Source organism: Zootermopsis nevadensis, unplaced genomic scaffold (genome assembly GCF_977971745.1).
Source record: "Zootermopsis nevadensis isolate Lab colony 2312 unplaced genomic scaffold, Znev_1.0 Znev_ptg000011l, whole genome shotgun sequence".
Classification (NCBI taxonomy): Eukaryota; Metazoa; Arthropoda; class Insecta; order Blattodea; family Termopsidae; genus Zootermopsis; species Zootermopsis nevadensis.
In genome coordinates this window covers 7,412,680-7,439,822 of record NW_028259143.1, presented here as the reverse complement: position 1 = coordinate 7,439,822, position 27,143 = coordinate 7,412,680, and the positions used below count along the sequence as shown (strand labels likewise).

The 27,143-nt window shown below is 37.5% G+C and overlaps 2 protein-coding genes across 5 annotated transcripts in view; one reads left to right on the top strand and one right to left on the bottom strand.

Moving 5' to 3' along the window:
• Positions 1-15: 15 nt before the first annotated feature.
• LOC110834300 (uncharacterized) lies at positions 16-22,987 on the bottom strand. 2 transcript variants are annotated; one of them, XM_022073303.2, is made up of 8 exons: positions 22,879-22,987; positions 9,950-10,139; positions 8,554-8,658; positions 5,968-6,093; positions 4,241-4,324; positions 2,997-3,128; positions 2,169-2,284; positions 16-1,638 (listed from the first exon to the last, which is right to left on the bottom strand). In XM_022073303.2, exons 2-8 carry the CDS (start codon positions 10,136-10,138, stop codon positions 1,512-1,514), a joined length of 879 nt encoding a protein of 292 aa, XP_021928995.1. In that variant the 5' UTR covers position 10,139; positions 22,879-22,987; the 3' UTR covers positions 16-1,511. The 2 variants fall into 2 exon arrangements, with proteins under 2 accessions (XP_021928995.1, XP_021929003.1); XM_022073311.2 differs by lacking the exon at positions 4,241-4,324 and having other exon boundaries at positions 22,879-22,986.
• LOC110834281 (Homeodomain protein 2.0) overlaps positions 6,737-27,143 on the top strand; it is a 58,449-nt gene continuing 38,042 nt past the window's right edge. Inside the window, exons 1-2 of one of the 3 annotated variants that reach the window (XM_022073263.2) lie at positions 6,737-6,987; positions 25,494-25,556. The gene's annotated coding sequence lies outside the window, so the exon portion shown is untranslated. The remainder of the gene's footprint in view (positions 6,988-25,493; positions 25,557-27,143) is intronic. The other 2 variants (XM_022073279.2, XM_087347200.1) reach the window with 2 other exon arrangements.

Below are 27,143 nucleotides of genomic sequence, written 5' to 3'. Positions count from 1 at the left end.
ATCAATGCGGGAAAATTCAGTGTAAAATATTTATTAATAGAAATTGTGCAATGTTACAAAGAAATCACAATTTGTTTCAAAACATCCACGCATTTCAAATTCATTCTTTATCATGCACTCATATTTCTTAGTTTCTGCTGTATAATGTATTTTTCTGTTTTCCCTCGCTTGTTTTATAAAGAGAAACATACATCTCACTCTCACAGCGTTGCACATTAACAAATAGCATTAGATCAGTCAAGTACATGCCCACTACTTAATAACAATTGTTTTTTTGTTATAAAACTGATAACTAAATTACCTTAAACCTAACAGTGAGCCAGTCAACTGCCAACGTTAGAGAAAACACGTGTAAATGGATTCTGTAATGTTGGCACTTCCGCGTCCATGTGATCTCTTTGCTGTGTAATTAAGAAATCCCGTTGTTGTGTCAGCAACAATGAACTATCGCCTGAAGAGCACGTAGGTTCAAGCACTTCTAGTTTTTTTTATATTATTTTAAAATCTGAGATGTTTTATACATATTTATAATCACAATATTTTCTAGCGATATTGAGATGTTATATGAAGATGTTTTTAATCATCTAATGTACAGATGCGCTTTGAGCTGGCCCACTATTCCCACAAGCCAGCCATCTTGTGGGGGTACCTGAGCTGGAAACTTTATTATTTAGGGGAGCTCTTTTGGTCTAAAATTACATTTTTGAACATTTTTTTCCCGAATACATTTAAACTTTTGAAACTTGTTAACCATTCCACGTATAAAATCCGTTTATCCCATAGCAACACAACCTCCCCTTATAGAAACATTTCTTGATACAAATAAATCGATATGAAATATTTCCATCACTTAATACATAATAATGTAACAATGCATTAATAGCAACAATGGAATAAGTGCCTAATAATGTAATGTAGACAACCATGTTTGAAGGAAAAAGTCTGTAAGAACAATTAGAGCATCTAAAACCTAATAAATTATTAAGTTATAAATAAATAGCATGATACGTTGTGTGTGTTTAATCTGTCGTGTACAATAAAAGAATACACTGATGTTTTGATGTGTGCTTGTGTTTTGTGAAAAGGATGTCAATCACCTTTTTTTTCAGAGTAATATATTTGAAAGAATTATTTTGGTATATATTTTGTAATTTACTAAAACTAGTTTCTTCCGGCTTTAGAACCGGATTTCACAAACAAGATCATCCGCGTCATTTTCTTGTCAAAGGTACATTTAGTGATTGCTCATTGTAATTCTTCTGGTTCAGTGTCTTAAGCAGAGGTAATGAAGTAATTCTAACGAATCTTAATAATTCATAGTACTCTTTCGACTATCCGTTGTAGATATAGTACGAAATTTGTCTATCAACCTGCCTTTTATCAATGTCATTTTAACAGTAATTTCGACAGTAGAATATTTTATTATTATATATGTTTATAATATAAATGGATTTATGACTGCAGTGATGGTGATGGTGACGGTGGTAGTGGTGAGTTGGCGGCAGATAGTTTTAGACTTCGTTGCAAGATGTGAAGTGTTGCCGGCAATCTTCTCCGCTACGACCACGCCGTCCTGCTTCGTAGAACGCGTCGAAAGGCGATGCACTCGACCTCTCCAGGACAAAACTTGCTGCATACCTACACAGGCGTAGATCAGAAGATAACTGAATAAATGGAGCTGTGATTCTGTGCAGAAACTGGGCGGTGTTGGTGAATAGATCCTTATTAGATTACGTGATGCATAGTTAAACGGCCAGTTTGTCAACAGAATTAAGAAAGAAATTTTCTGAGGCCTTCCAGTAAGATTATTGGAAGAACCAGACATTTCGGAAAATATTTAATTTTATTTTACTTAAACTTGGGTTATTCAGAGCTGATATACATGTACTTTAATATCAATAATGTTATTGCTTCTTGTTCAATGAGAGATGTGAGGTGAAGCACCTGACAATGAAGTTAAGGACTCTGAGCGCCACAGCATTTCGGTAATTAGAATATCCATGCATCTCCATGATTTGACGTCATTCTTTGTTCAGCTGTGCAATTTAATTGGCCATAGCTGTCTAGGAGTTACAGCAGAGAAGTTATCCGACTCGATAATAAAACGTGGTATGAGATCGTAGACCAGACTGAAAGCTGGTTTTATTGTGACTCCCGAAATTACTTACGTTCCGAGCTGACAGTAGATGGCGCCATGCGTATCGACAGAGCACTCTCTGTTCGCCTCACAGACGTATTTCAGCATGCAGTTGTCGTCAGTAGTTTTCAGCGTCCTAACGTAACCCTGAAACATGGAACATTCGGCTTCAGATACAAATTATTCTTACCTAAATACATTTGTGTGCAAGAATCCCTTCTGGAGATGATTCTTAGCCTCTGAGCTGGCCGAGAAATCTCATATGCAAACCGAAGATGCGTTACTTTGTTTACAAGACTCTGCCTCCACCAAATTAAACCAGCCAACATCCTCATACCATATTTCTTTAAGATCTGGTTTAATCTTATCCCATCTGAGCTTAGGTCTTCGCTTTAGGTAATATTTTGTGTTTATTTTACGTCTTTCCCATGCGCGCTAAATGCAGTTTCTTCATTGTAAGAGACCACGGTACAGAACCTTACAAAAGAGGGGCAAATAATTAGTTTCTTTTATATCTCTGAACTTTAAATTCGAAATGCAACGGCGCTGCAGTACCAGAACCGGACGGTTCACGTCAGTTCTATTTAATTCCCTTCCGATCCTAAAAAATTGTCTCCGTAAGATTCATATTTTTGTTATCTGTACAGCACTTTGGTCTGTCACGTTTACCAAGTGAGTTTCCCACCAAAATTCTATATCAATTCGCTGTCTCCCCCCATTCTGTCCTTCTTGATTTCACTATCTTAAACCCCAAGTGAACTGTATAAAACATTAACCACGTAATTTATCCTTCTCACATCCATTTCGTTTCATGTTTAACTTTGTTGACGAGCGTTTTACATTGAACATTTACCCATACCTTGAGCAGAGATAGGCCTGCCACTGCTGCTTCAGACACGGAATCCTTCTTGCCGAGAGAGCGTGCCGCCATGGAACGGTGGCTGAAGGATGTCTTCAGGGCGTCCAGCAAGTTTACCACGATGTTGATAAACTGCAAAGTGAAATGTATTGCACAGCTGTTAGGTTGGCAATTCTTAACATGTTGTCAAGTTGGGGGTTTAAGTAAGTTGTACACTAACTGTTTATCCACTTATAGAAGTAATTAATATTCCCATCTTCAAATAAGTAATCGTTGTTCTGGGATTCAGCCCGTAAGTAAACGTTCAAATGAAATATTGAGGAACTAAGATGGCCATCTACAAGTTTTCCGGCAACGAGTCGTCGCCCTGACAATGGAGGCAGGAAGTATTACCGAAACGTTAGTAAACTTCTACCAGACTGCGTGGCGCAACAGCCCATAAGACAGGCATTTTCATATTCGCCGCCGTGAGAATATCAAATCTCACTGTTGAGGTACTGATCTTTCAGCCTGTGTTTCCACCCCTGTAAAGTATTTATCTGCTTCATATGATAATTTTAATATGATACTCAGTTTAAAATATTTTAATATTAATTTGTCCTAAATTAGATTTGATAACTACTTGTATTATGTTCAGTGCAAATCTGGTTTATAGTTTGAAGTTTTTAGAAAGGTTTCAAATATATTTTGTTTATCTGATAATTTAAGTCGTTCTAGTCTTTTAGCTGCACACTTTTTAATCACATTACCAACAGCCTGTTGTTAAGTGAGCCCGCCAACTGGTCCATATCTAGAGCCAGATGGATTCAGTCCATTCCCACCCTTTTTCAATATCATCCTCCTGTTTACGACTTTCTCTTCAAAGGGACCTCTGCCTTCAGGTCTTCAGACTTGTATTTTCTCTCCCAAGGGGATGAATAAAATTGGGTTTCTTTCCCGATTACCATTGCGATAAACAAGGTTGCTTTTTGACATTTGACTTTCTGACGGCGATGGAAATGTCTATGGTGGTCTTCTAGGTCTTGTAGATGGGTACCAACGTTTCGGAGGAACATACTGCCTCCATCTTCAGCTCTGAAGTTTTTACGTACACACGTCGTCACAACCCAGAAGACCAACATGGACAAGAGTCCATTTTACAGTACTTTTTGTTGACAGACCATAGCCAAGTACGGAAGTGTGTTTATTGTCGTGTTGGCATGCAAGTTGTGTGACAGAGGCAGGAAGCATGTTAGGTAACTCACCTCGCCCGCCTGCTTGGCCATCGTGGCTACCTGGTCGGGATCTTTGGATCCCAGCAATGCTGAGAGGACTGCTGCCAGGATACCCTGTCGGCGTGCATGGGGAGGAGAAGACAGAACCAGGCCTCAGTGGAGAGCACTAAACCTTACTACATAGCATAGCTTACTACCGTCTGCAGAGCACACTATCCGCTCACGAAGTTCGTAACCAAAATAAAAGTCTTCATTCCAAAATATTTTCATGTTGACCCAAAACACGTTCCTCCCCTCCCTTCGAAATGTAAAAGCAAAGGAAATTTAAGGTTTTCGCAGCGATGAAGGTATCGATTGTTTTCTTCTGTGTTGTGACGTTGTGTAGTCTTGGCTATACGTTACACCAAAAATTTGGTTACTTCTTACAGGTCTACACGGCGTCACAGATGACCACACTTGACGTGAAAGTTACTTTGCTTAACGACTGTCCCGTGGATATTGAGGAGTTTAAGTCAAGCTGAACGCATTGTTAATATTGGCAGTAGATATAGGTGGTCATCTTAACACTCCCTCCCTTCACCCGTGTTAATGAATAGTTCAACATAGCCAGCTGTTCTTTGTAATGAAGACGGTTTGTATTTTCTTTGAGGTAGGGACTGAATTTTTAAACATTATTTAGACCAGCTTCGTTCTTAAAAGTTTTAACAAAGTTTTGGTAAAATACACTAAATTTTTATATCGTCAGAGTTTTAAACTGCACTGATTTTATTTCGATCGACGTGAAACGTAAATCTCTAGTAGTTCTGTGACTTTCTGCAGACGTTAGTTATTCCTGCACCCTAGCGTTACTATAAAGCATGCCCCACAAAATTCGAACCATGGTGCTCTAATAGGAATAAACTGTATTTTGTGAACGTAATATCGACGACGCTTTACGTGAGTGAAGTGCAGTATAATAATGTTTCATTAAATATCCTGATGAGTTTTATGTTCAGGAGTAAATGCTTAAAATTCTGTTACATTGTTGAGCACCATGTTTCTCCAAACTACTTTTGTACATCTTTAATTCTATTCGCGTCTATGCATTTATTTTCTTATGTGTGGAAGGACATGTTTAAAATGAGAAAATAGACAGGGGATGCAGAGATTAAATTAAGAAATAAATTCTAATGAAACTATTTCGCTATTAAATTGTAGACTCCAGACATAGACCAGGTCTCAGAATAGCTCATCCAGGGCGCCAAACACGTTTTATGCATTTTTTCCCATTTTTACCAGCTCCCGAATTGTTGTATTTTTTTAGGCTATGGTCATAGTACAAAATAAAACAATTCTACGTAATGCACCATCATCAGAAAGTTTTAAACTTCGATTCACCTTTATTTAATTTGTCGCCATCATATCCATATGATACCACCCATCTTTAACTTCCTTAATTATATCTCTGCATATTATGGTTTGCTCTAAGTAAAGTAGAGAAGAAGGGTTTTTTTCTGTGTAGAATAGACCTAATGAAATTCATAGAAGTCATTTGTGAATCGTTGTTCAAATGAAGAATGTACAGTTTTGTGCTGATCTGTAATGTACGTCCTCACTTGTTAACAGCCCTAAATTTAATTATATGCTCTTATTCGCATATAATGTAAACATAATTGGTCTAGTTAATGGACTGACCTATTTGGAAGAGTAACTTCCTGCTTTGCTATTTGCGCCGTTACCACAGGAATTGTAATCGTTTGCAGTTTTTTTTAACTGACCTGCATTGGAGATCCGTTATCTACTTTGTCAATGCCATCTCCTCCCCCGGTACCACCTCCCAAGATGGCTGTCAGTATCTTCAGGCCTACTGTAAGGAAGTTGGCCCAAGGAGACGGCGCCACGTTCTGAAATTGAGTGGCGTAAAAGTATATTAAATTTGAAATTATAACCGGTGAAGATGTCGATGTTGATTTTCTAGGTAATAACATCGTTTAGACTTGCAGATAGATACCAGCGTTTTGGAGGAGCATACTGCCTCCATATTGAGGGCTGAAGGATTTAACATCGACAGTGTAAAAGTACTTTTTTAATATAACACTGGCTTCAACATTTAAAAGAAAGTCCTTGTGTGTTTTAAAGTTAGATACAAGAATTAAAATGGCGTATTTTTATTGATTAAGATAATATAGATAAAATTGGATTAATTCTTGCTGATTAACATTGAGTTCGTAATCGTTGCTGTTGGAATCTGCAAGCAGATCACAAATCTCGTCTTTTGTCAAATTACTTCTGGGTTGATAACGACTTTTAAATTTATTATTGCCTTTATACAACTCTCGTAATATTGTTGTTATTTGTGTTTATTTCAAACTCATTAATTTCGTCTTTCATGTTTCCTAATTTGTTACTGAATGTTCTATTTGTTTTACGTCTTTCCTTGTCCACATAATCTAGCATGCTTTTTTCTGTCTAATAGTACTGAAAATTCTATGTCAAACCAAATTGGCCGATGATGATGATATTTTTGATTCCCAGATGTACAAATATTTTTCGCACTCAGTGTCAATTCCAGTAATTTGTTTTTGTAGGGAAATTTCAAGCGTCTGTGCGGTTTGATAGTTTCATTTGTTGCACCCACTTGAATTGTGCTCAGATTCATTTATGGTACGTTAGAGGGTGCTGAATGTTGACTACCCTTTCACTTTGTTTGCGACAGCCGAGTTGTGTGCATTAGTGATTCATGTCTCGTTGTGTTTGTTAGCCATTGAAATCTAGCAGTAAATCACCGAACTGACAGGGTAAGCTTCTTTATTTTACATTTAAATAATATTGGTTAGGAGTCTTCACAATTTTTTACTTTCCCCCACCCGTATCCATCATTCCAGCACGTGCTTAAAACGAGGTCATGACCTCGTCTTTCCACATAATTTCCAACCCGTCATCATCATCATCATCCAGTCAGCGTTTTGTAGGTCTCATCTATCTAATTCAGTTGAAAAAGAGTAGTCAATAACCTCCAGGGTTTACGTTTTGCTATTTTGTATGAATATAAACGTATTCCTGTGACTGCAATGTGTGTTTGGCCAACCGAAGAGGTCATATCCGACTTTCCCCCTAACTTTTATTTATTTATTTTATTTTCCCCCCTGCAGTTTAAATTTGCTTGGCACAAACAAATATTTGTGATGTTTCGCATTGCCTTATCAGTATCATATTGAGTGCATTGAGTACCTTTACGAACGTTCATTAATAATTATTACCCTTTTCCGTAATGAATCTGATAGAACGAAACCAATCCGTGTTTATGTTGTTAGTGTTGTCAACATCTTGCGTTCTACTTATGTGCTGTGTACATTACACTACGACCATAGGCATTTTTCTCCAAAAATATTTTGCCCTTCTTCATGTGACTTCCTAACCTAATGTAGCACTGAAATCGTGAAAGACTTCCTTTTTATACAAAATAGTTGTACGAACGTTGAACAAAGAACAAAAAAATTTTGTATCTCTTTTATACTTTTGTGGTTAAAATTAGTAGTGATCAGAATGTCCCCGCGGGCTAAAGCGTGGGTCTTGGCCGTTCAAACATTGAGATCATACGTTCGAATCCCACTCGAGGCATGGAGGTGTGTCTTCGTCTTTCTGTATTGAATTGTCCTGTGTAGGAAGAAGACTACTGATGTGTCTGAATCCCTTCCCCACCCCACTCTAAGAGTCCTATCTACGGTCGGAAAATTTTGCAAAACATGTTTTAGAGAGGCTAAGACTCACAGCAGGTCCTATATTGTAATTAATTCTCTTAATTTGAAAATTAATTACTGTTCATTATCAAGAATTCGCGAAACATTTGTGGTAGATGAGAAATGTATACGAAATTATAGTCTGGATGCCTAAGCTGAATATACTCCTTGGGAGACTTAGGCATGTGTGGGAAGATAATATTAAAATTAAATCAGGTGTGAGTATTGGCAAGATGTGTTGCAGTGCCTTCTTCTGTGAACACTGTAATGGACCTTCGAATTCCATAAAAGGAGGGCATGGAATTTCCAGGCTAATTGAACGACTCTTTCTAAGAACGTATCTGAACTGTGACGTTAATAATTAGTACGAATTAACTCATTCACGTACTGTATCCACGTCTGTCTAGAGGGTACTAAGAATTACGATAAAAGTGCATCACGTTTTTAGCCTTAGTAGAATATGTCTCCTACATGCACGATTCTTTTCGACGAGGTACCGTTTTGTGATTAACCTCGAGGGAGTGAGAAGAGGCTGTCAGGAAAGCTGACCTTGTGTGGAGCAGACAGGCTGACTTGTAGAGTGGGGCAAGAGGTCTCTCGACAACGAGGTCGCCCGATACTTACTTGGTCAGTGTCGAGGCTGTCCGACTTGTTTGGGCCTTGCTGGGGGTTGAACAGAAGTTGCATGACCATTCCCAGCATGTTGCTCCAAGAAAAGCCTTCCTGCGACTGAACAGTGTTCATTGTAATTAAACTTGGCACCCAAAACCAAATTTGCCATTAGTCGCTAACCATTTAAAGACTAAGAAAGACAATTCTCGTTTATAGACGCTGTAACTTTTTGACTTAGACATATTTATTAAGCAATGTCAAGTACGAACTAAGATTTGAGGTTTTCACAGCGGTGAATATGAAGATTTCTGTCTTCTGGGTTGTTGTGTAGTGTGGTAGATGTTAACCAACGTTTCAGAGGTCATGCCGCCTTTGTCATCAGTATAACCTCTGAAACGTTGGTTAACATCTACCAGACTACACATCGCAACAACCCAGAAGACAGAAATCTTTATGTCAATTACGTTTTCACCATTATGAACTTCTATAGTAGAAATATAATTTTGTCGAAATGAATGCATTGGCCTTAAATGTTTATTTGTCGGTGTTGCTAATCTTCTAGCGGAATAATTAAGATATATTTCTTTTTCATATCATTAAAAGTGTTATCTTACTAATTCACATATTTTACATATATGTACCTTAAATAAGTTTAAGTCTTTTACTTAATTAATCTTCATTGTTTACCCGTTTGTTGCTATATCTTATCACCATTTATACAATGTACATAAATGAATGTACTGGCATTCGAACTGAATCATGTTCAACTTTTCAGAAAATATCTACTTAATTAACAAAATTAGTTACTTATTAAATACGTGACTATGTTGGCCACAAAATAATTCATTTTGAATTGTTTCAAAGCTGTTCGAACTACTGAGAGCCATAAGTTATTTTTCTTGTATTTCGTTAATTATTCATCATATCTGGAATTTTTTAAAATAAAACTTGCAGAACTTCATGTACTGGATGTTCTGTAACATGTACATATTTTTACGATCAGCCGTTTGTGAATAAAAAACTATGACGTTCTGTTTCAGCGGCGTACGTGTAATTATATTTAATTCATATAAACCAAAATTAAATTCCTTCCACATCTTTTAGCGTACATCCCAAAAACGAAATTTAATCGAATTCCGTTGAGTAGTTTTGGAGATCAGTCATACCAACTGATGCGCCCTCCCGATTATACGCTTATTTTACGTTCTTTTTGCGACGACAATAAATTAAAATAACCGTAACGTTTCAACAGTGGAATTCTTGTTCCAATGGAAATACAGAAAGGGGATCTATTATTCCTATTGGTCATTATTAATTTCTGATAAAAGCATAGGTCTAATATTTGAATTTAAAATTTATCATTAAAGATAGTTGACCTTCTGACGGAAATGACTAATAAAATACTTACTGATATTTGATTTGTGGAAACATCATCCAAATCATTATCGATGGCAACCTTTTTCAGAGCGTTGGGTTTTTCAGCGAATTTGCGTGGTTCTGGTATGGGCGTGAGACCAGGGTAACACATCACTGGAACCACGTAACTAGTTGCAACCAGAGCGACTAGAGTCCATCCTATTAGTTGTTGGTTCTTCATTCTGCAGAAACAAAGTTTCTTTATAACTCTTGTAGCCTATTATGAGAGGTGGAATATCGTGTTTCGTGTTGGCCTTTGATGTAAACGACGTCGAACCTTTGCGTTCTGCTATCAGAATCAGTATGGTCGTGGAAGACGTGTACTTGATATTAGATCATAATGTTCCAACCTTATCTAATAGCTTCAGAAAAGTTTCTAAATCTCTAACTTCGATTATTCAGTTTTTAATCTAGATTTTAATTAGTAGATGTAGTGTTTGAGGTCATTATTCATTAAGTTCTATATTAAGAACGCTTTTAAAATGGAAATCTAAAACATTTTAAAAATAATTATAGTCTATTAAGGCCACCACTTCAGTGTCTAAATAACTTATTTCTCTCTCAACACCAGGTTTGAAAAAAATGTTCAAAATTTACAAAACTGTAAATTATACGTATTAACGCACTTGCTTTTTAGTGCGATCACGAATTAATTCAAAATACTGTAGATTATTACGCAATGAAAACAGATCAAGTCCTTTGAATTGTACAGTTAAAACTAAATAAGTTATTTCTTTGTAAAGAATACCTATACAAACACCTTCAATGTGCAACTTTCTATTCTCGTGGAAATTCCGAGATGCAGTAGTTTCCCGTATTCACAATTGCGTCTTTATCATCTGTCTATAATACACTAACGACCAGTGAACTTTATGATTGTTCCTATTGTTAACGTTCAGAATGGTTCGTTACACCGGGCGTTTGTCAACTGTCACCTATTGTCAAGGTTTCACTATTTCTGCAGACTTCCACTTGTTGTTACTTCAATGATGCTTTCGCGATTGTCTCTTAAGAAAGTCGTACGCATTCTCGATCTTAACAAACTACATTATTTAACGTTGATGCTCTACAGTAACAGCGTCTTATAAACTACAAGAAAACATGAACACTTTCTGGTACAGCAAACACACACACCATTGTCGGCAAAAAAAATACACTTCGCTGAGTTTCACGAAAATACTCGTAATAAAAATGAAAAAAAATATATGTAGATGTTTCGCGTGTCATTAAAAGAGTGTTCTGTAACGGATGTGCCGCGAAATTTTGTAAGAAATTTTATATTCGCACTTAATAATTAGAAAAATTCAATATCTTATCTTTCGTAGTTATAATTCGTAATGCACAGAGACACTGGTTCGTCATCGATAGATTTATTCAACATGTATTATGTTTTGTTTAATTATTCCTGCATTCTTATAGGGCTAGGATTTATACATAGATACATATTTATGACCTTGTATAATTTTCTAACCCCTTGTGCAGCTGATAACATGTTGCCATTAACTGGCTCGATGGTAAGGGGGCCAGAATCTTCAACGCAGCTAATGATGAAGCTTTTGAGTCAACTCCATCTACCGATCCTCACTGCCTATAAGCCTGTACAAAAATTAATCTTAATTGTTGTACGCGACTAGCGTTTGGCTTTCAGTGATCAGCCCCCTCGAATGTTCGATTTCCATCGTTTTGGCAGCTTTATATGACATTTCTGATTGGGAATGATCTCAGTAATAATATCTTGATATATCTATATAGAGTCGTGGGACAATGTATTGTTCATTATAACTAAGAATCATTCCAAGTTGAATTAAGTTCAGGCTATTGTTATGCAACCTGCTTCGCGAATCACATCTGTATTTCATACGAATACAACCCAAATGATTAAACTTTCACAGCAAACAAATGCCGGTAGAAGCTGACATAGGAATCGCCAAGCTGTATGTTTGGGTACTTTCTTTTATCGCTACCAGGAAATGGATCCTAAATATGAATGAAGGTAGTCAGATGAATGGTAGGAGCCGGTCGGTTTGTGGGTCAACTGGCGTCTCTGAACGTGAATAGGAAATGAGCTTCTGGGCCAAGTTCATTGCCTCCTTGAATCTACTTTTTATATGCGTAATACATCGAAATGTTTATCAGTCGCATGTAATGTTATTGGGATGTTTTATGCAGCAAATTGTGCCAAAATACTAATTTAAGTAGGTAATGTATAATAATACAGGTTGTGAAAAAATATGACCGAAGTATTACAAAGAAAGTAGGATGATGCAATGCGACAGACACTTGACTTCATCCAACTACTGGTATACTCATGTATCGAAGCATTTCGTTATACAGTAAAATCTGCTTACCAAGGAACCTGATTTCTTTCCAGTGACATATTTCCGTTTAATACGGTCACTTGCATTGACGGAACGTGTTAACCTTGTTAGCCGAGTTAGCCTGGCTAACATAAAGAAAAACTAAAAGTCTTGTCTTACTTTCATAGTCAATGTTGTGTTACAGTGTGTGTTGTCCCGCCGTGTTATGAAATTAACACAGAAGACTTTTTTTGTTTTTCCAATGTGTTAACCGGGCTAACACGGTTAATATGAGCGCTTCAACCCTGGTTACTTGTTTACAGATCTACATAGATATGATATGACATATTACATTACCAGTGTATGTGTAACTCAAGGCTCAAGTCAGATATGCTGGACTTACTGATAGTATATTCCACCTCCTCCCTTATTTCACATTTTTATGTTTTTTAAAGTATCTCGTGGAAAAGTTAACTCCAGTTCGTGGTGCACATATTTTTCCAAACGCTTTTTTTCCCGATTTTCCTTAAGTCGAATATGAGTTTCTGTGTAAAACAGGCGTTATGTCGGACGGGTGTTGATAAAAATTAGTCTATCGGTAACCAGTGCAAACCACCGTAACTAAATTTCGTCGAAATCTTTAGAGTATTTTTGGAGAACAACGTCATTTTACTAGAAGATAAACAGACACGACCCGCCAGGTATTCGTAATTTTATAGACTTCAAATGCAAAGAACGTATAATAAAGGAAACTAATTATTTATTTTTCTCGAGGAATAAATTTGGGTTATAGGCCCACACTGGGTTTTAAGACACTGGTGTCCTTTTTCACACTTGTAGTTTGATTTACTTTTCAAAGAATGATATTAATTTATTTAAAAATCTCGAATTTTGTCATTTAATTCTACGAAGCTGAGAATACAGCCTACATTTCTGTGTCCTGAGGCCATGTAGCATGTAGTGGTATACCGTTTATAAGTAACTAGGCCGTACGTATATCATTAATTATTTCCACCTGATGAGACACCGCAGCGGCAGATGTGATTATCACCGATTACTTTACGCAAATGTCTCCATAAGTGGCGCATTATCTCCGAATGAAAGCAGATCTCTTGCGTTGAATGTTATGGATGGTTGCTCGGTTTGTTTCCTGCAGGCTTGATACCAAGAAAAATTATAAGTATGAAACTACTTATTATTTCGAAGATAGCCGTCCTCTTAGTTTGAGCGCCGTCTACTCTGGTAGAAGTTTTCCAACGTTTCAGAGGTCCTTTCTGCCTCGATCATCAGATCGATCAGTCATCTCCTTGCTTGCGTGATTTTTCACATGAAATTTCATTTCAGTGCTGAATTCTTATTCAATGCATGTTGCGTCATAAGTTGTAGAAAGTCTTACATTATTTCCAAATAGTTTTTCATAATTTTAAGAACTTAAAAATTGCTCTTAATTTAAGGTAAGGAACTTAATCATGTATTTAATATTGCGAGTGTTCCGCTCATCCAATTTCTTCTTCTTTAACCCTTTAAAGCCCATTGGTAATTATATATACCACCTGCTTTAACAGTCAGTAACTCTTCGTTTTGTATTAAGGAATATCGTATGATTCTCAGAATAAACATCTATTATTTCCTTAAACAGCATTAACCATTTGCTCCTTTTAATGGAGACGCGCTGTGTTTTCTATGCGGTAGGTACTGAATTCATAAATATTATTTAGATGAATTTCAAGCTGTTAATAAAGTCCACTTTACCTGTAACTTGGTGTGGTCATTTATGAAGTAATAATTTACATTAATTTTGGTGGGATTCAAGACGGGTCCGTGTTGTACACTGAGTTACGTGTTCTAACCCCAGTGTGCCCTAGAAGTGACGCTTGACTTATAAATTAGTGAAATTTAAACTTAACATGAACCAGAGCAAAATGCAAGCTTTCTTCACGCACGGCGTTGAAATGTTGTGCTTGGTTTGGTATCATTACAAACTCACTGGGCCGTAAGTATAACATAAGAAACTGCAGAAAATTTGATTAACAACCCTCAATAGCGACTGGTCTGCGTCATGTGTCTTTTGACCCACAAAGAACCCAGGAGACTCATTATGAAGTCGACGTGACCCCCATTCACAACTGCTAACATTAGCTTGGCTGTTTATTGTGAGATTCAAGTGTTGAATAAAGTTGTTTGAACAGCCTACTTTCCCGAAACAGTGCCGTGCAGCAATGATGTCTGTAACGCTTCTAGCTAGAACATGTTAGTTACCACGATCGATAGTCGATAGAGAGAAGACCTCTCTGCCTTTGATTCTTTTGTATTTAGGTTGAACTATATGTGAAAATTGTCAATGTGAGAGTTCTATTCCAAGCGAGTGCTGAATTGGTACGTTTCGAGATGTTTTCTATGTAACATACTTCTGGATTCATTTACCATTGTGTCCATTTATCACGCCATTAGTTACTTATATTTGGTTTCCTCAGTAAATACATCTTTATAAAGGAACATAATTATTTCCAGTATCCAAATGTACATTTCAGAATCCTTTATTTTCCAATTTTAAACACATAAGATTAATATAAACAAAACTGCATTTATAGTCGTTTGTATGCATTGATGATTGTGTTCTGGGTTGTTGGCGCCGTGCAGTCTCGTAGAAGTTTACCGACGTTTCAGAGGTTACTGTCTTTTTCACCTCCCTAATGACACTACATCAACCCTTTAAAGCACAATAGTAACTGTATATACCACCTCCTTTAATATTAATTAAATGTATTTTGTCCACAGCGTTTATTTATATATTTTATGTAATTCTTAAAATAAACTGCGATTATTTCCGTAAACATCAATAACCACTTGAGTTCTGTAATGAAGATGAGTTGGTTCCTTTGAAGTAGGGACTGAATGTCTAAATACTATTTCTGTTCATCGTCTTTACTTTAAGGACTATTGTGTCGGCTTCATTCTCCAATTCCTTATAGTGCACTTATTTAAGGGGTCCAATATTTTAATATTTATTTTATTGCAAATATTTTGAATTATTTCTCCGGTTTTTAAACCGTCGTTAGCATTTATAAAGTTCCCGTTGCTTTGACTGGTCTTCCGTAGGGTTCTTTCCAGTCTTGTCTGTTTTTGATAGTTTTCTATGCCAACCGGCGCAGCTAGACCGAGCAGATTGTTCTCCAGGTTAATAAAGATATCGTTTTTGCCCTTTTCCTACCTCCCACTGCTGTTATAAGAAATTAAATAGGACAAGTTGCTGTTGCTACAAGTCGTGACAATTGGGTTGTAACATCGTACGATATTGTAGGTATTAGCCAGCGTTTAGCGCGAAAATACTGTCTCCACCTTTATGGTAGATAAGGTAGTTACTAAGTTTACTTCCATAATGAAATTGGTTGTATTAGAAAGAGGTTATTGTACGGTTTATCGTCACTTACAAATTTTTAAAATAGTTAAGTTGAAGTACTACTTTGTAAGACTTGAGGTTCTCACAGCGGTGAGTATGAAGATTTCCGTCTTCTGGGTTGTTGTTCATAACCCTGATGACGGAGGCAGTATGACCTCTGAAACGTTGGTTAGCATCGACCAGACTACACAGCGCAACAACCCAGAAGACAGAAATCTTCATACTCATCGCCCTGATGACGGAGGCAGTATGACCTCTGAAACGTTGGTTAGCATCGACCAGACTACACAGCGCAACAACCCAGAAGACGGAAATCTTCTTGAAGTACTACTTATTGTTAATAACACTTATTTCTACTTGAGAGAAGTTTAAAATAAAAAGAAGAATAACCTAAATGGCTTATAGGTGTCTCTGTAGTCTAGGTTTTATACGTTAATCCCTGTGAAATACTGTAACTGGTAACCTTTTCCAAATTGAATCCTAGCAATGTATTTAATATACGGATGGAGATGACCTCCACATATGAGCTGAAGTTGCGAATAAATAGCTATCCTTCGACCTAGAATTTGTTCCGAGGAGATGAAAAACCTTTCACTCTAAAAACCTAGTCCGTTAAGAAATGTTACGTTGGTCTTCAGACTTGGCTGGACTGTTAGAAACTGCTTGTGAAGATCTTGGCTGGGTTCGTCTGGGTCAATGTACTGTTCAGTGGCGGTCTGTTGTGATCATTGTAATTAACTTTCTGGTTACATAACAGACGATTAATTTGTTGACTAGCTGGGTGACTATCGGCTTCTCAAGGAGTTATTTATAATAAATATCAAAATAAGACAAAAGCCGCGCGTAACCTTAAATTAATTTTGTTATGACTTCTAGGTATGAGAAATTTTGTATGGAGATGGATTATATCCATACACACAAATGCTACGTGAAACTGCTTTCATGTGCCAGCAATTACATGCTAAGCTGTAAGACTTTGAGATAAAATCGGTAAAATATAACGCGGCAGGAATTACGTACGGTGGTGGATCACAACGTGACATAATTAATAGTTTATAACATTTCTTGCTGGTCTCACTTTATGTGGTGAAACGTTTGGATAAAAATTAGAATTTGAAGTTACTCCCAGCACTGTGTAGTTACCGCCCGGTAAACGGTTTGTCAATATTTTGTAGGGAAGGCGCCTGAACCCACGGCAGGTTTCCCCAGTTCACCTGTTATTCATCTCAAGGTCAAATTCCATTTTGGGAATGGTTCTATGAACCTGTAACTGAAACTGTTTTCATTTTATAAATCTTTTTTGCCTTCGTTTTAGTCCTTTATTTTTTGTAGGCAGAAAAGGTAAAGTATGGTTCTGTTGTCTTATCATTTTTTTAAGTTCCACATAACTGTAAACCTTCGCTCACAAATACCAGGTGTTTTGTAAGTTAGACCTTCACTCTGCATTCGTTCAATAATTTAACCTCTTATTTTGTGCAGGTATGAAACTTGTTCTCTGACACCGAGGCTTTGAATCCCACTTGTTATATGCCCCCATTTTGGTTTGTATTGTGTTTTCCTGTGTTTGTAGAGTGATTATGATGTCCCGTTCCGAAGAGGGGGGTGGTCTTAGTAAGAGTCTAACAATTCATTGTTTGAAATACTTCTGATCTGAGACAGGCTGGAAGTGGCTAACCCGTGTAATTTGAAAATGGATGCTCAAGTTATGAAGAATAATGTGCCTTATTTCTTCTTCCAACTTCAGAGTGTAATTGTCAAAAGATAATGAAAATGTATTGTTCAGCGTGGGGAACAACTGATAATCTCCTGCTTAAATTATCGAACTCGTTTTTATTTCGGGATCTTTTCTCGAACCAGCCAAGGAAAGTATGAATGTATGAATTAACATGTCACCATGAGAATGTCTCTCGCTAAATTACAATTCATCATTAAATCAATTTTTTCGCCCCGTTCACGTGGAATTTATTGTTCTTCCAAAAATGAATAGCATTAACAGATACTTAAACCAGACGTTTTAAAGATGTGTCAACTCACAACATATCAATACTCGAAATTTAACGACAGTGTAGTTCCCACGTCATATATTTGCATGGCCGCCATGTTGATACGAGATTAAATTTTCACTGGCATTCTGTTCATACCGAATTCCATGAATTCCGTCAGTTATTATGTATAAATTCGACAGTCCTCGTTCAATTAGTGATCCGTGAGCATTCCGTTTTGTTCTTGGTTTTTATTTGAATAGTGGCAATTGACTTTCGGGTCACACTGTATGTCCCTGGACTGCATGGTGTGTCGTGGCCAACAGAAGCCCCGTTATCGAGTACCTGTTCGTCCCTCACCTTGAAATGAGGTCATGACCGCTGCTTGCTTCAGTCTCGCTGTTCCGGGTGCATTCCAGAGCCCATCCTGACCTACTCTTCTCGTTTGTCCGCAGAAAACGATCGGATTTTTAATCAGTGTCTAATTCCTAAAGAATTCGTCAAACGAATTTCCCCACCCGGCGCTTATTTTGAGTATCTCTCCGCTTACAAATAAAAGTTTTTCTTACACGTTTTTATTAATCGACTTTATATATTACTAGACTTCATAAAACAGTGTGTGGGTCTGCACGCATGCCTGTATACTTCCAGAAGACGAAGTTACGTCGATTTTAAACTCCTATGTGTGAAATGTAGACTGTAAACACATAAGAAGACTTGGAAAAATGTGTAAGGCCTAAAGGGAACTGCAAGGTCAATCTACTTTAAACAAAAATTGAAACTACCGTTAGCCGACTACAAATATTTTAAATAATAACTTCATGGCTCAATTATTGGAAAATGATTTTACAGACTAGGTTTACACGTGAATTTCTGGCAAATTTATTTCATTATATTATTATGTTTCATGTAATTATATCTTGATTATGTCAGATTTGTGACATGTTGCTGTTCATCAATTAATGCAAAAGTTTTAATAGTTACGTAGACGGTGAATATATATATATACAATACTGAACTCCTCTGTATAAAGTCGTCATTCTTGTATGTAGGTCTATGCATGCAGTTTGACGTCATACATCGCTTAACTGCTTAGTAGTAATCGTTCCATTTGTTCTGCATGAATGTGAAACATGGCTTCATATTTTGAGAAAAGATGTTTATCTGGGTTGTTACGCCATGTTCACTTGTAACTTGATACAAACTTTTAGGCGAAACATACTGCCTCCATCTTCAAGACTGAAACGCACAAGTCAATACGGCGTTAGAACTCAGAGGACCAACATCGATATCTTCACCGCTATGAGAACCTCAACAAGTGTTTGAAAACAAGGTGCCCAGGGAAAATTGAACAGTTTAGGCTATACAACTACTTAACCACGAACCTGGTGATTTATGTAGGTTGCCTAATATTGAAGATTTATTTCTTCTGGGTTGTTGCTCTGTGTAGTATGGTCGATGTTTACCAACGATTCGGAGGTCATACTGCCTCCGTCATTGCCCTAATGACGGAGGCAGTATGACCTCTGAAACGTTGGTTAACATCGACCAGACTACACAGCGCAACAACCCAGAAGACAGAAATCTTCATACTCATCGCCCTGATGACGGAGGCAGTATGACCTCTGAAACGTTGGTTAACATCGACTAGCCTACACAGCGCAACAACCCAGAAGACAGAAATCTTCATACTCATCGCCCTGATGACGGAGGCAGTATGACCTCTGAAACGTTGGTTAACATCGACTAGCCTACACAGCACAACAACCCAGAAGGCAGAAATCTTCATAGTCATCGCCCTGATGACGGGGGCAGTATGACCTCTGAAACGTTGGTAAACATCGACCAGACTACACAGCGCAACAACCCAGAAGACAAATCTTCATAATCACCGTTGTGAAAACCTCAAATCTTGCTAATATTGTTAGGGTAATCAAATCAAGGAGAATACGACGGACTGGACATGTAGCGAAGTGACAATCAGTAAACCCCAACTTTTAGTGGCTTCTTGGAAGACCAAGAAGGAAATCGGGAGTAAAACTTTCTGTGAGAATGGAAGATATATGGCAGTAGCTCAGGATTATGTCCAGGTAGCAGTTGGATTCGGTGGTGGTGATAAGTAGTAGTAGTAGTAATAGGAGAGGTAGAACCGTTCGCCCGCCAGGCAACTAGACCACGACATCGCTCCTCAATTTACTATCGACGCAATTAACCTCGATAACAACACTGCCGATCTCACTGGCCGTGACCGCATGGACGTTGCCGGAATTTTTTCTTGTGTGATCACGAGTTCAGTTCCAGTAGTGTGGATTCATATATAGTCATATTATTATATGATAAATGAATGTACACGAAGTCGTTAATGAAGCTCCTCAGGTGACATACTTCTCCCAAAAAATCTGACAAAGGAAATCCCGGATATCTCTTGGTTAAAATCTGCTTAGACTTTTATTTTGTTTTAATTCCAGAGTTTTCAGTTATGTGAAATGTCTTATGAGGCTGGATATGATATGCTTATAGTAGCTATTCAACATAGATCCTCGTATATCGTCCGTAGAAGAGTAACTCCGTATAGTAAGTAAGGTCGATTGAAGATATTTAAGGTTCTAACAGCTGTAAAGATGCCGATGTTGGTATTCTGGATTGTGACTCCGTGTAGACTAGTAGGTACATAGCAGAATATACTGCCTGCATCTTCAGCCCTGAAGATGGAGGCAGTATGTACCTCAGAAACGTTAGTATATACCTAAAAATCCTCTCGGCGTCACTGCCTAGCAGATCAATATCGATATGTTTGAATGAAATTCACTGTTTTATGAGTTTCTGTTCTTATGATTAAAAGTTCTGGGAAAATTGTAGCTTGTGTTTCGGGTTATCACGGCGCTGTGGTCTTCTGGGTTATGACGTTTTGTAGCCTAGCTTCATGACCTAGAAGACTACTATTCAACATTTTAACCTATTATACATAGTAAAACATTCCAAATGTCATGCGTTGACACAAACCCCCACAATGAGGCGTTTAACTTTTTAGTATGACACAGATTTATGCGCATTCTTCGTACGAAATACATCAGGTGAACGCACAATTGTGAGGTCGTTTCTATCCACCGAATGATTATCTCCAAAAGTGGTTGACGGATTTATTAATCACGACGCCATTAAAACATATGGGGTAGTGGAGGTATAACTTCGCTGGCACCAGTTGGAGGTGAGTGGCCAGCTTAACCCTCCAGTCGCTGTACCGCCACAGAAGGGACCCGCGGTAACCATTGGATAGACGTCTGGGTGGGCCTCAGGGCCGGTCCTGACACGAAGGCTGAGAGAGAGATCTTTTTCCCCTCCTGCAAATCGAACCTCGGTCATCCCAGTCAGTCACTGTGCTCACTGAACTGTTCTTGTTCGTAAACTCTACGCCAAATGCAGTAATCATAGTTCCAGGATACTGCAATATTTGGTGTTTGCTATTTTTGAGCGGATTACCTTGTCGAACTCTTGGCTACTTCACGTACATGAAACACGCTTAATTACCGCTTTGAGACTAGAAAAAAGAGAGAGAGGCCGACATCTTTACCTCCGTAACCTACATAATCCTCGGTTGATGATCCACTGTCATACTGAGATTCGCCTCTCTAATTTCCAACGAGTCTGCTGTATTTTAGAACTGAAATCGACCAAAGGTCCTGTGGCGAGAATACAGATTCGTAGGGCATACGTAAATAGTAAGCAGGAATAGATTGTGAAGGAAATGAATAGGATTTGAGGATTTCGCGGCGGTGGATCAGAAGATGACTGTCTTCTGGGTTGTGATGCCGTGTAGTCTGATACAAGTTTACCAACGTTTCATAGGTCCCTGCTGCTTCCGTCATCAGGACATCTGAAACGTTGGTAGAATTCTACCAGACTGTACGGCAATAGAACCCAGAAGACAGACGTCTATGATGTGGAATGTTTGAATGCATTATTGTGGAATTTGTCTCGATGGGCTGGGTAAATCCACCAAAATCTCAGTGTAAGCAGTTTTCGGTCGATTTTCGAAACGGATACCTCTCGAATTCGAGTGAAGCTCACAGTCATTGAGCTAAATGTGAAGAACGAAGTACGTTTTAACTAAGTAACAATACCACCGACCGATTGCAGATATTGAAAGCTGAGGAAAATATTTAAAATATAATCTGTATACTGTGTTTCTAGGTCACGCTTTACTGTTTTTGTCCAGCATCGAAGTCTTCATGAAATTCCATAAGCATGTCGGAGATCTAGTGACATCTTGGACGTAATATGAAGACCTTGTTTTTATATAAAATTAAAGGGTAGTTTAGGAAATTGTGAGTTAAACAGAACATTTGCTATTGTGTTGTTGTTTTAAGTCTACAGTCTGCCTGTAAAAAATAAGACACTTCAAATCACATACAACTGACTAATTTTCCATAGTATCTGAAACTGTAATTTTCTTATGTTGGTCTAAATACAATTGCATTCCACCGTTCTCCTTACTGCTTATATTTGCCTATTGCATTATTACGTGGTTTTAGTCGTTTGTTGAACCTTTGAAGCACCAACTACTGTCTTATGTTGTATGAGCGGTACAGATGTATTACCATCATGATCGTTTTATGAGTTATCGCTCCAATGATGGAGGCAGGAGTCACCTCTGAAACGTCAGTAAATCTCTATCATACTACACGACGAAACAACCCACAGTAATCTTAATGAAAAAGTCTTTTCCTCAACCTGAGAAATTTCACTTGTTTACCAATATACATATCTGGTAATATCCTTCCTCCAAACTCCTTAGCTCATTGATTGGTTTTGAGAGGAATTTTTGTGAATTCTTGTGAGGTCCAGCATTGTAGTATATCATATTTTAAATGTAATATCGTTTATTGAATACCGAAAGTGCATGAATTGCCATTTCTATGTTATTACAATATTATTTTACATTTAATTTAGTTAATAATATCACAAATCACCAAGGTTGCCATGAAAGGATCCTCTCTTAATCGTAAATCCCGTTTTGGGCTTTGCGTCGGAAAAAAGCAATCGATTTACGCATTTTCGCATTATGTTACGTGTTCTGTTAATACAAAAAATAAGTCGAGTCTACCTGTAGTGGTAGTGCATTAGGGGCTGTGGACTCTGATGAGTGTTTTCAGATACTGAGGACAGGAGGATAAAAAACCCATCCTACGTTCGTATGTAATGGCCTTAACAGAATTATAAATGTGAACTAGAAGGAACTTACTTGTTTCCTTGAGGGCGAAAGAATCAACCGCTTTACTGTCACACACACGTTAGTGGCCTTCGTCAGCTTCGTACCTTGGAGACAGGACAGCAAGTGATGGACTCGCACCTTGAACTTCGCTATATAAGAGTTGACCCACTTTTTCCGTTCGTTAGGAGTGAGTTGGCTGTTATCGTCAGAGCGAGTTTGCGGGGGGAGGGAGGACTGAACTCTGTTGTACCTGCTCAACTGCTAGGTCTCCTCTTTGGGTACTGGGAGACAATTAGGAACGGGAGTGCATATCAATAAACCAGAAGATTATAAATTTAGTAGTTGGCCATACCACGGTCATTTAATTGTATGATTTTGCTGATGAAACTTCTCCAAGACATGTTCGTTATGTGTGCGCAGGAGTACACTTTTCTTTCATTTTGCTATGTTTCTTCTCTAAGTTCCTATTTTTATTCATACATATATCTTCCTTTGATTCTTCTCTGTCTCGTTTTAATTTTTATTATCTATTTGTATTTGCTTAGTTTTATTTATTTCGCCCCCTTTTGATACTTGTCATTTTGTTATGTATTTATTTATCCCTTTTTTTAGTTCCTTCCTGTCTAATTCGTTTTAATTTTTCCTTCCTTCATTTTAATTTTAGCCAATGAAGAACTTCCACCCTGTTCTCAAGTCGAACTGTCTCTGGTCGACTGTAAATTCACGGCCCGTATACCACTGTATACTTGTGACCTCCTTCGCCATCTTAAAATTTTAAAGCTTTGATAATACTTACTACTAGAGATAAATGTAGGATGTATCCTGACTTGCAAATGTCTGTCTTACGCTAAATCCGACGTCCCATCTTTAGATTCACACATCAGGTTAATTTAGCGGTAACTTATCCGCAAATACCAGCGTTCATTGTCGGTTGAGTGACATGCTATTCTCAGTCCTTCAAAACTAATGCCGAATAATACATTCAAATAGGTCACGACAGCTTCCTCCATCTTTTAAACTCATTGCTTGTAAAATCGTAATATATCTTGCGCGTACGTACATGCTGTAGAACCAGAAGGAGTGTGAGAAAGTGAGGTTAGGGGGAAGGGGGTGTTAGAACTATAATTTGGACACGTGTGTCATTTAGACGAATACAATGGATTTTAAAACAATCAATGCGTGTTACATGAAAGTATACAACCGTAAGGTGACAGATTTAAGTTGGATGTGAGGGGCGGGGTATGTAGTATGTGGGTACATGAAAAATATGAGAAGTACATACAGAATTTTGGTGGGAAACTTGAAATAAGTAGACGACTTTGGTTACTTATTTTAATAATTCACAATTTTCACATTCAGTTTAGTACTTGTGGTTAATCTTCATGTTAGAAGCTTACCTACTAACATTTGTTTCCAGATTAGTATGTAATTCTTTGGTGTACCCGTGAATTGTAAATATTCGATCTTGTTATTGGTAAAATATTAGAAGAAGGCGGATTGCTTGACTAAAGTTCATTAACCGCAGGTATAAAACAAGTTTCTTCATTTTGTCTTATAAAACATGTTACATTACGTATCTGAGAAAATATAGTTGTTTGAAAAGTTAGCATAAATTATAAAAATGGCCGGGTGTCTCAACCGTCTCTCCATCGTCTTTCGCGTAGACCTGTTTGTATCTGTGAAATTAAGTTCACTATTTAACGACTAATACTCCGAATACAGTTATTCATTAGGAGGAAATACTCAAAAGCTGTCATGATGTTAATCTTATGAGTTTCGATGTCTTGTAGAAACGTTTCAAAGAAACATACCCTCTTCATCTTCAGGACTTAATGAACATACTGTCTTCATCACCAAGGTATAATATGGAGATTATAAGTTTCTACGAAACCTCAGCATCTACATTCAGGTCTACACGGCGAAAAACTCAGAACATCATCGTTTTCCTCACCGCTGTGAAAAACTCAGATATCACAAAAGGTATCATGTTTAATAGTCTGAAACGTCGGCAAACGTCTACCAGATTATACGGCACAACAACGAGGAGGACAGTCATTTTCATACTCACCGTGTAAGAACAACAAACCTCACAATAAAACGAATGTATTAGCATTAACGTGATGAAAAATATTGTCAGAAAAACGTAGACCTATTCTAAATCGCAAATCGGTGACGAGATTCATAGCGAAAGAGGCCATTTTCAAATCGTACGGCTTGGGAGACCGATGTGATCTCAGTGTTAGGTGTGAACAGCACCTGATCTAGGTTATGCCCCCCCCCCCACCCTCTCTCTCTCTCTCTCTCTCTCTCTCTCTAAAGTGACAAGCTGTCAATCACCGTTACTTGCTCGACTTCTAACCAGTGAATTTTAACAGTGCTATTCATTTATAAACGTCCTGTTAATTACTTTGCTATACACAGAGCATCTCGAAGTTACTGGACCGTTTTCAAGAGTTAAATGCAAATAGTGGTTGTTTGTGCAGAAGGTTCTTCCATCTGGGTGGTGAGTGCCTGAACTTCCTATATTTATAGCAGAAAATGGACAACCCTTTCCAGCTGATTAGCTCCTATGAGGATTATAGTGATTGTAGTAATTTTCTTGTACACACGCAGACAAATCAAAGCCATTGTTTCTTTTGTTTCAGAAAAGTCCTTCCTGCACTTTTGACTTCAACTTAGAGGTTTTATTGTCACGTGTTTATCTTACGGTACGTTTTCAGTTGCATATTATTAACATACTAGCCATATGGTCGAGTGCTAACGGTTATGCCTATTTAGCGGGCTAGCTCAGTGGTAACGCGTCTGACCTGTCTTCTTGAAGACCTGAGTTTGAATACCTGTTGGGTAATCGATTATCATCCTCGTCGTTTCCGTTATAATTTCCTGATGAAAGTTGGGATTGTATTTTGAAATAGGCCATTAACGCATCTTACATAATCCTTTGTAATAGTTTGAATTCGAATGTCTCAACTTAACACGTCGTTAAATGTCTTGCGATTCAGTCGAGCTGGCTAGAATACCGTATTAATTCCTAACCAGTGGAGAAGGTCGTTTGAAATTTTTTGGGTAACAGATGATTTTGTATATTTGTCCCTTATCTTAATATTTCAGTATTAATTTCTCTCACGTATCCTACAATTAAGAAACAAACAAACGAAAAAGCATTATTTGTTCTTGTGAAAGATGACTTGTAAAAACATAATTATTTTGTATAAGTCTTTGTGCGAGCAAATACTAAAATTCCAACTTGATTTTATATATGGCTTAATACATCTGTGTAAAAGTACATTGTTGGTCGTGCTTCTAAATTGGTTCAGGATACGCAAACATCTAAGTAAAATAACGCTCTTGAAGATTGAGCATAAATTGTGACTTTGTTATTTTGAGCACATCCTCACAAAACACATGGCGTGACCCATTTATCGAGAGACGTCGCGTAATGTAGAAGATGGTTGAAAAAGCCTTCAATACAGCATACATATTATACTAGAATTGTTATTTCTGTAAACCCTTAGCCCTGCAACACAATGGTTTGTTTTTACTCTTACTAAGACTTGCACGATACTGTTAGGATATTTATATTATTGAGGATAAGGTGGGCTGGGCATGTAGCTAGAATGGGAAAGACAACGTTGGGATATAACCCAAAGACTTCTGTTCTCATTGCTGCGTTAAATTAACTCTCTTGTTATTAGGTGCATTCTAAGAAATAATTACATTAATTTGTTTTCGTCTCTGGATGTTGCTTACTAGACCAAATAGTGGTTAAAATTAGATAATTTCTATCGTTTTTCTGTGTCATCATGGAGTTCTCAGGTTGTAAGAATCTGTTAGTGTTTCAGATTCATTGTTAGAAGCGTGTGAAGTGTGCCATGACCAACTCTCATGGTCAGACTTATGGTAGGTAATGCCCATATGTAGAAAGATCCAATAATGTTATGAAGCGAAGTCCGTAAACCAGATTTGTTTATTCTTGTCTGAATTCGTTTTAGAGACCTTTTGTATAACATGAATTTGTTTTGATTATTCTATTGTTCAGCCTGTAGGCAAGACGGTAAACTAACTCGCCTGTCCTGGCTTCTAATAACAACAATGGAAAGGAAATTATGTAGCTCTGCGGGTTACATGTTTATTTCAAGTCCGTTTCTTATATAAAACATTGAACTGCAACATCGAAAATCAACATCTGACTGTGTTAAGCCAATAAGGGATCTCGGAGTCCATGTAAATGATATTTAAAAACTCTGTTCGTAATTGAAAGAAAACAATGCGTCTTCATTTCGAAGATCGGTTGA

Excerpts from the sequence above, each read along its gene's own strand:
- LOC110834300 (XM_022073303.2), bottom strand. The coding sequence starts at position 10,138 with ATGAAGAACCAACAACTAATAGGATGGACTCTAGTCGCTCTGGTTGCA. Across the intron at positions 8,659-9,949 it reads TTTCCACAAATCAAATATCA|TCGCAGGAAGGCTTTTCTTG; the intron begins GTAAGTATTTTA and ends AACACTGTTCAG. Across the intron at positions 4,325-5,967 it reads ATAACGGATCTCCAATGCAG|GGTATCCTGGCAGCAGTCCT; the intron begins GTCAGTTAAAAA and ends GCACGCCGACAG.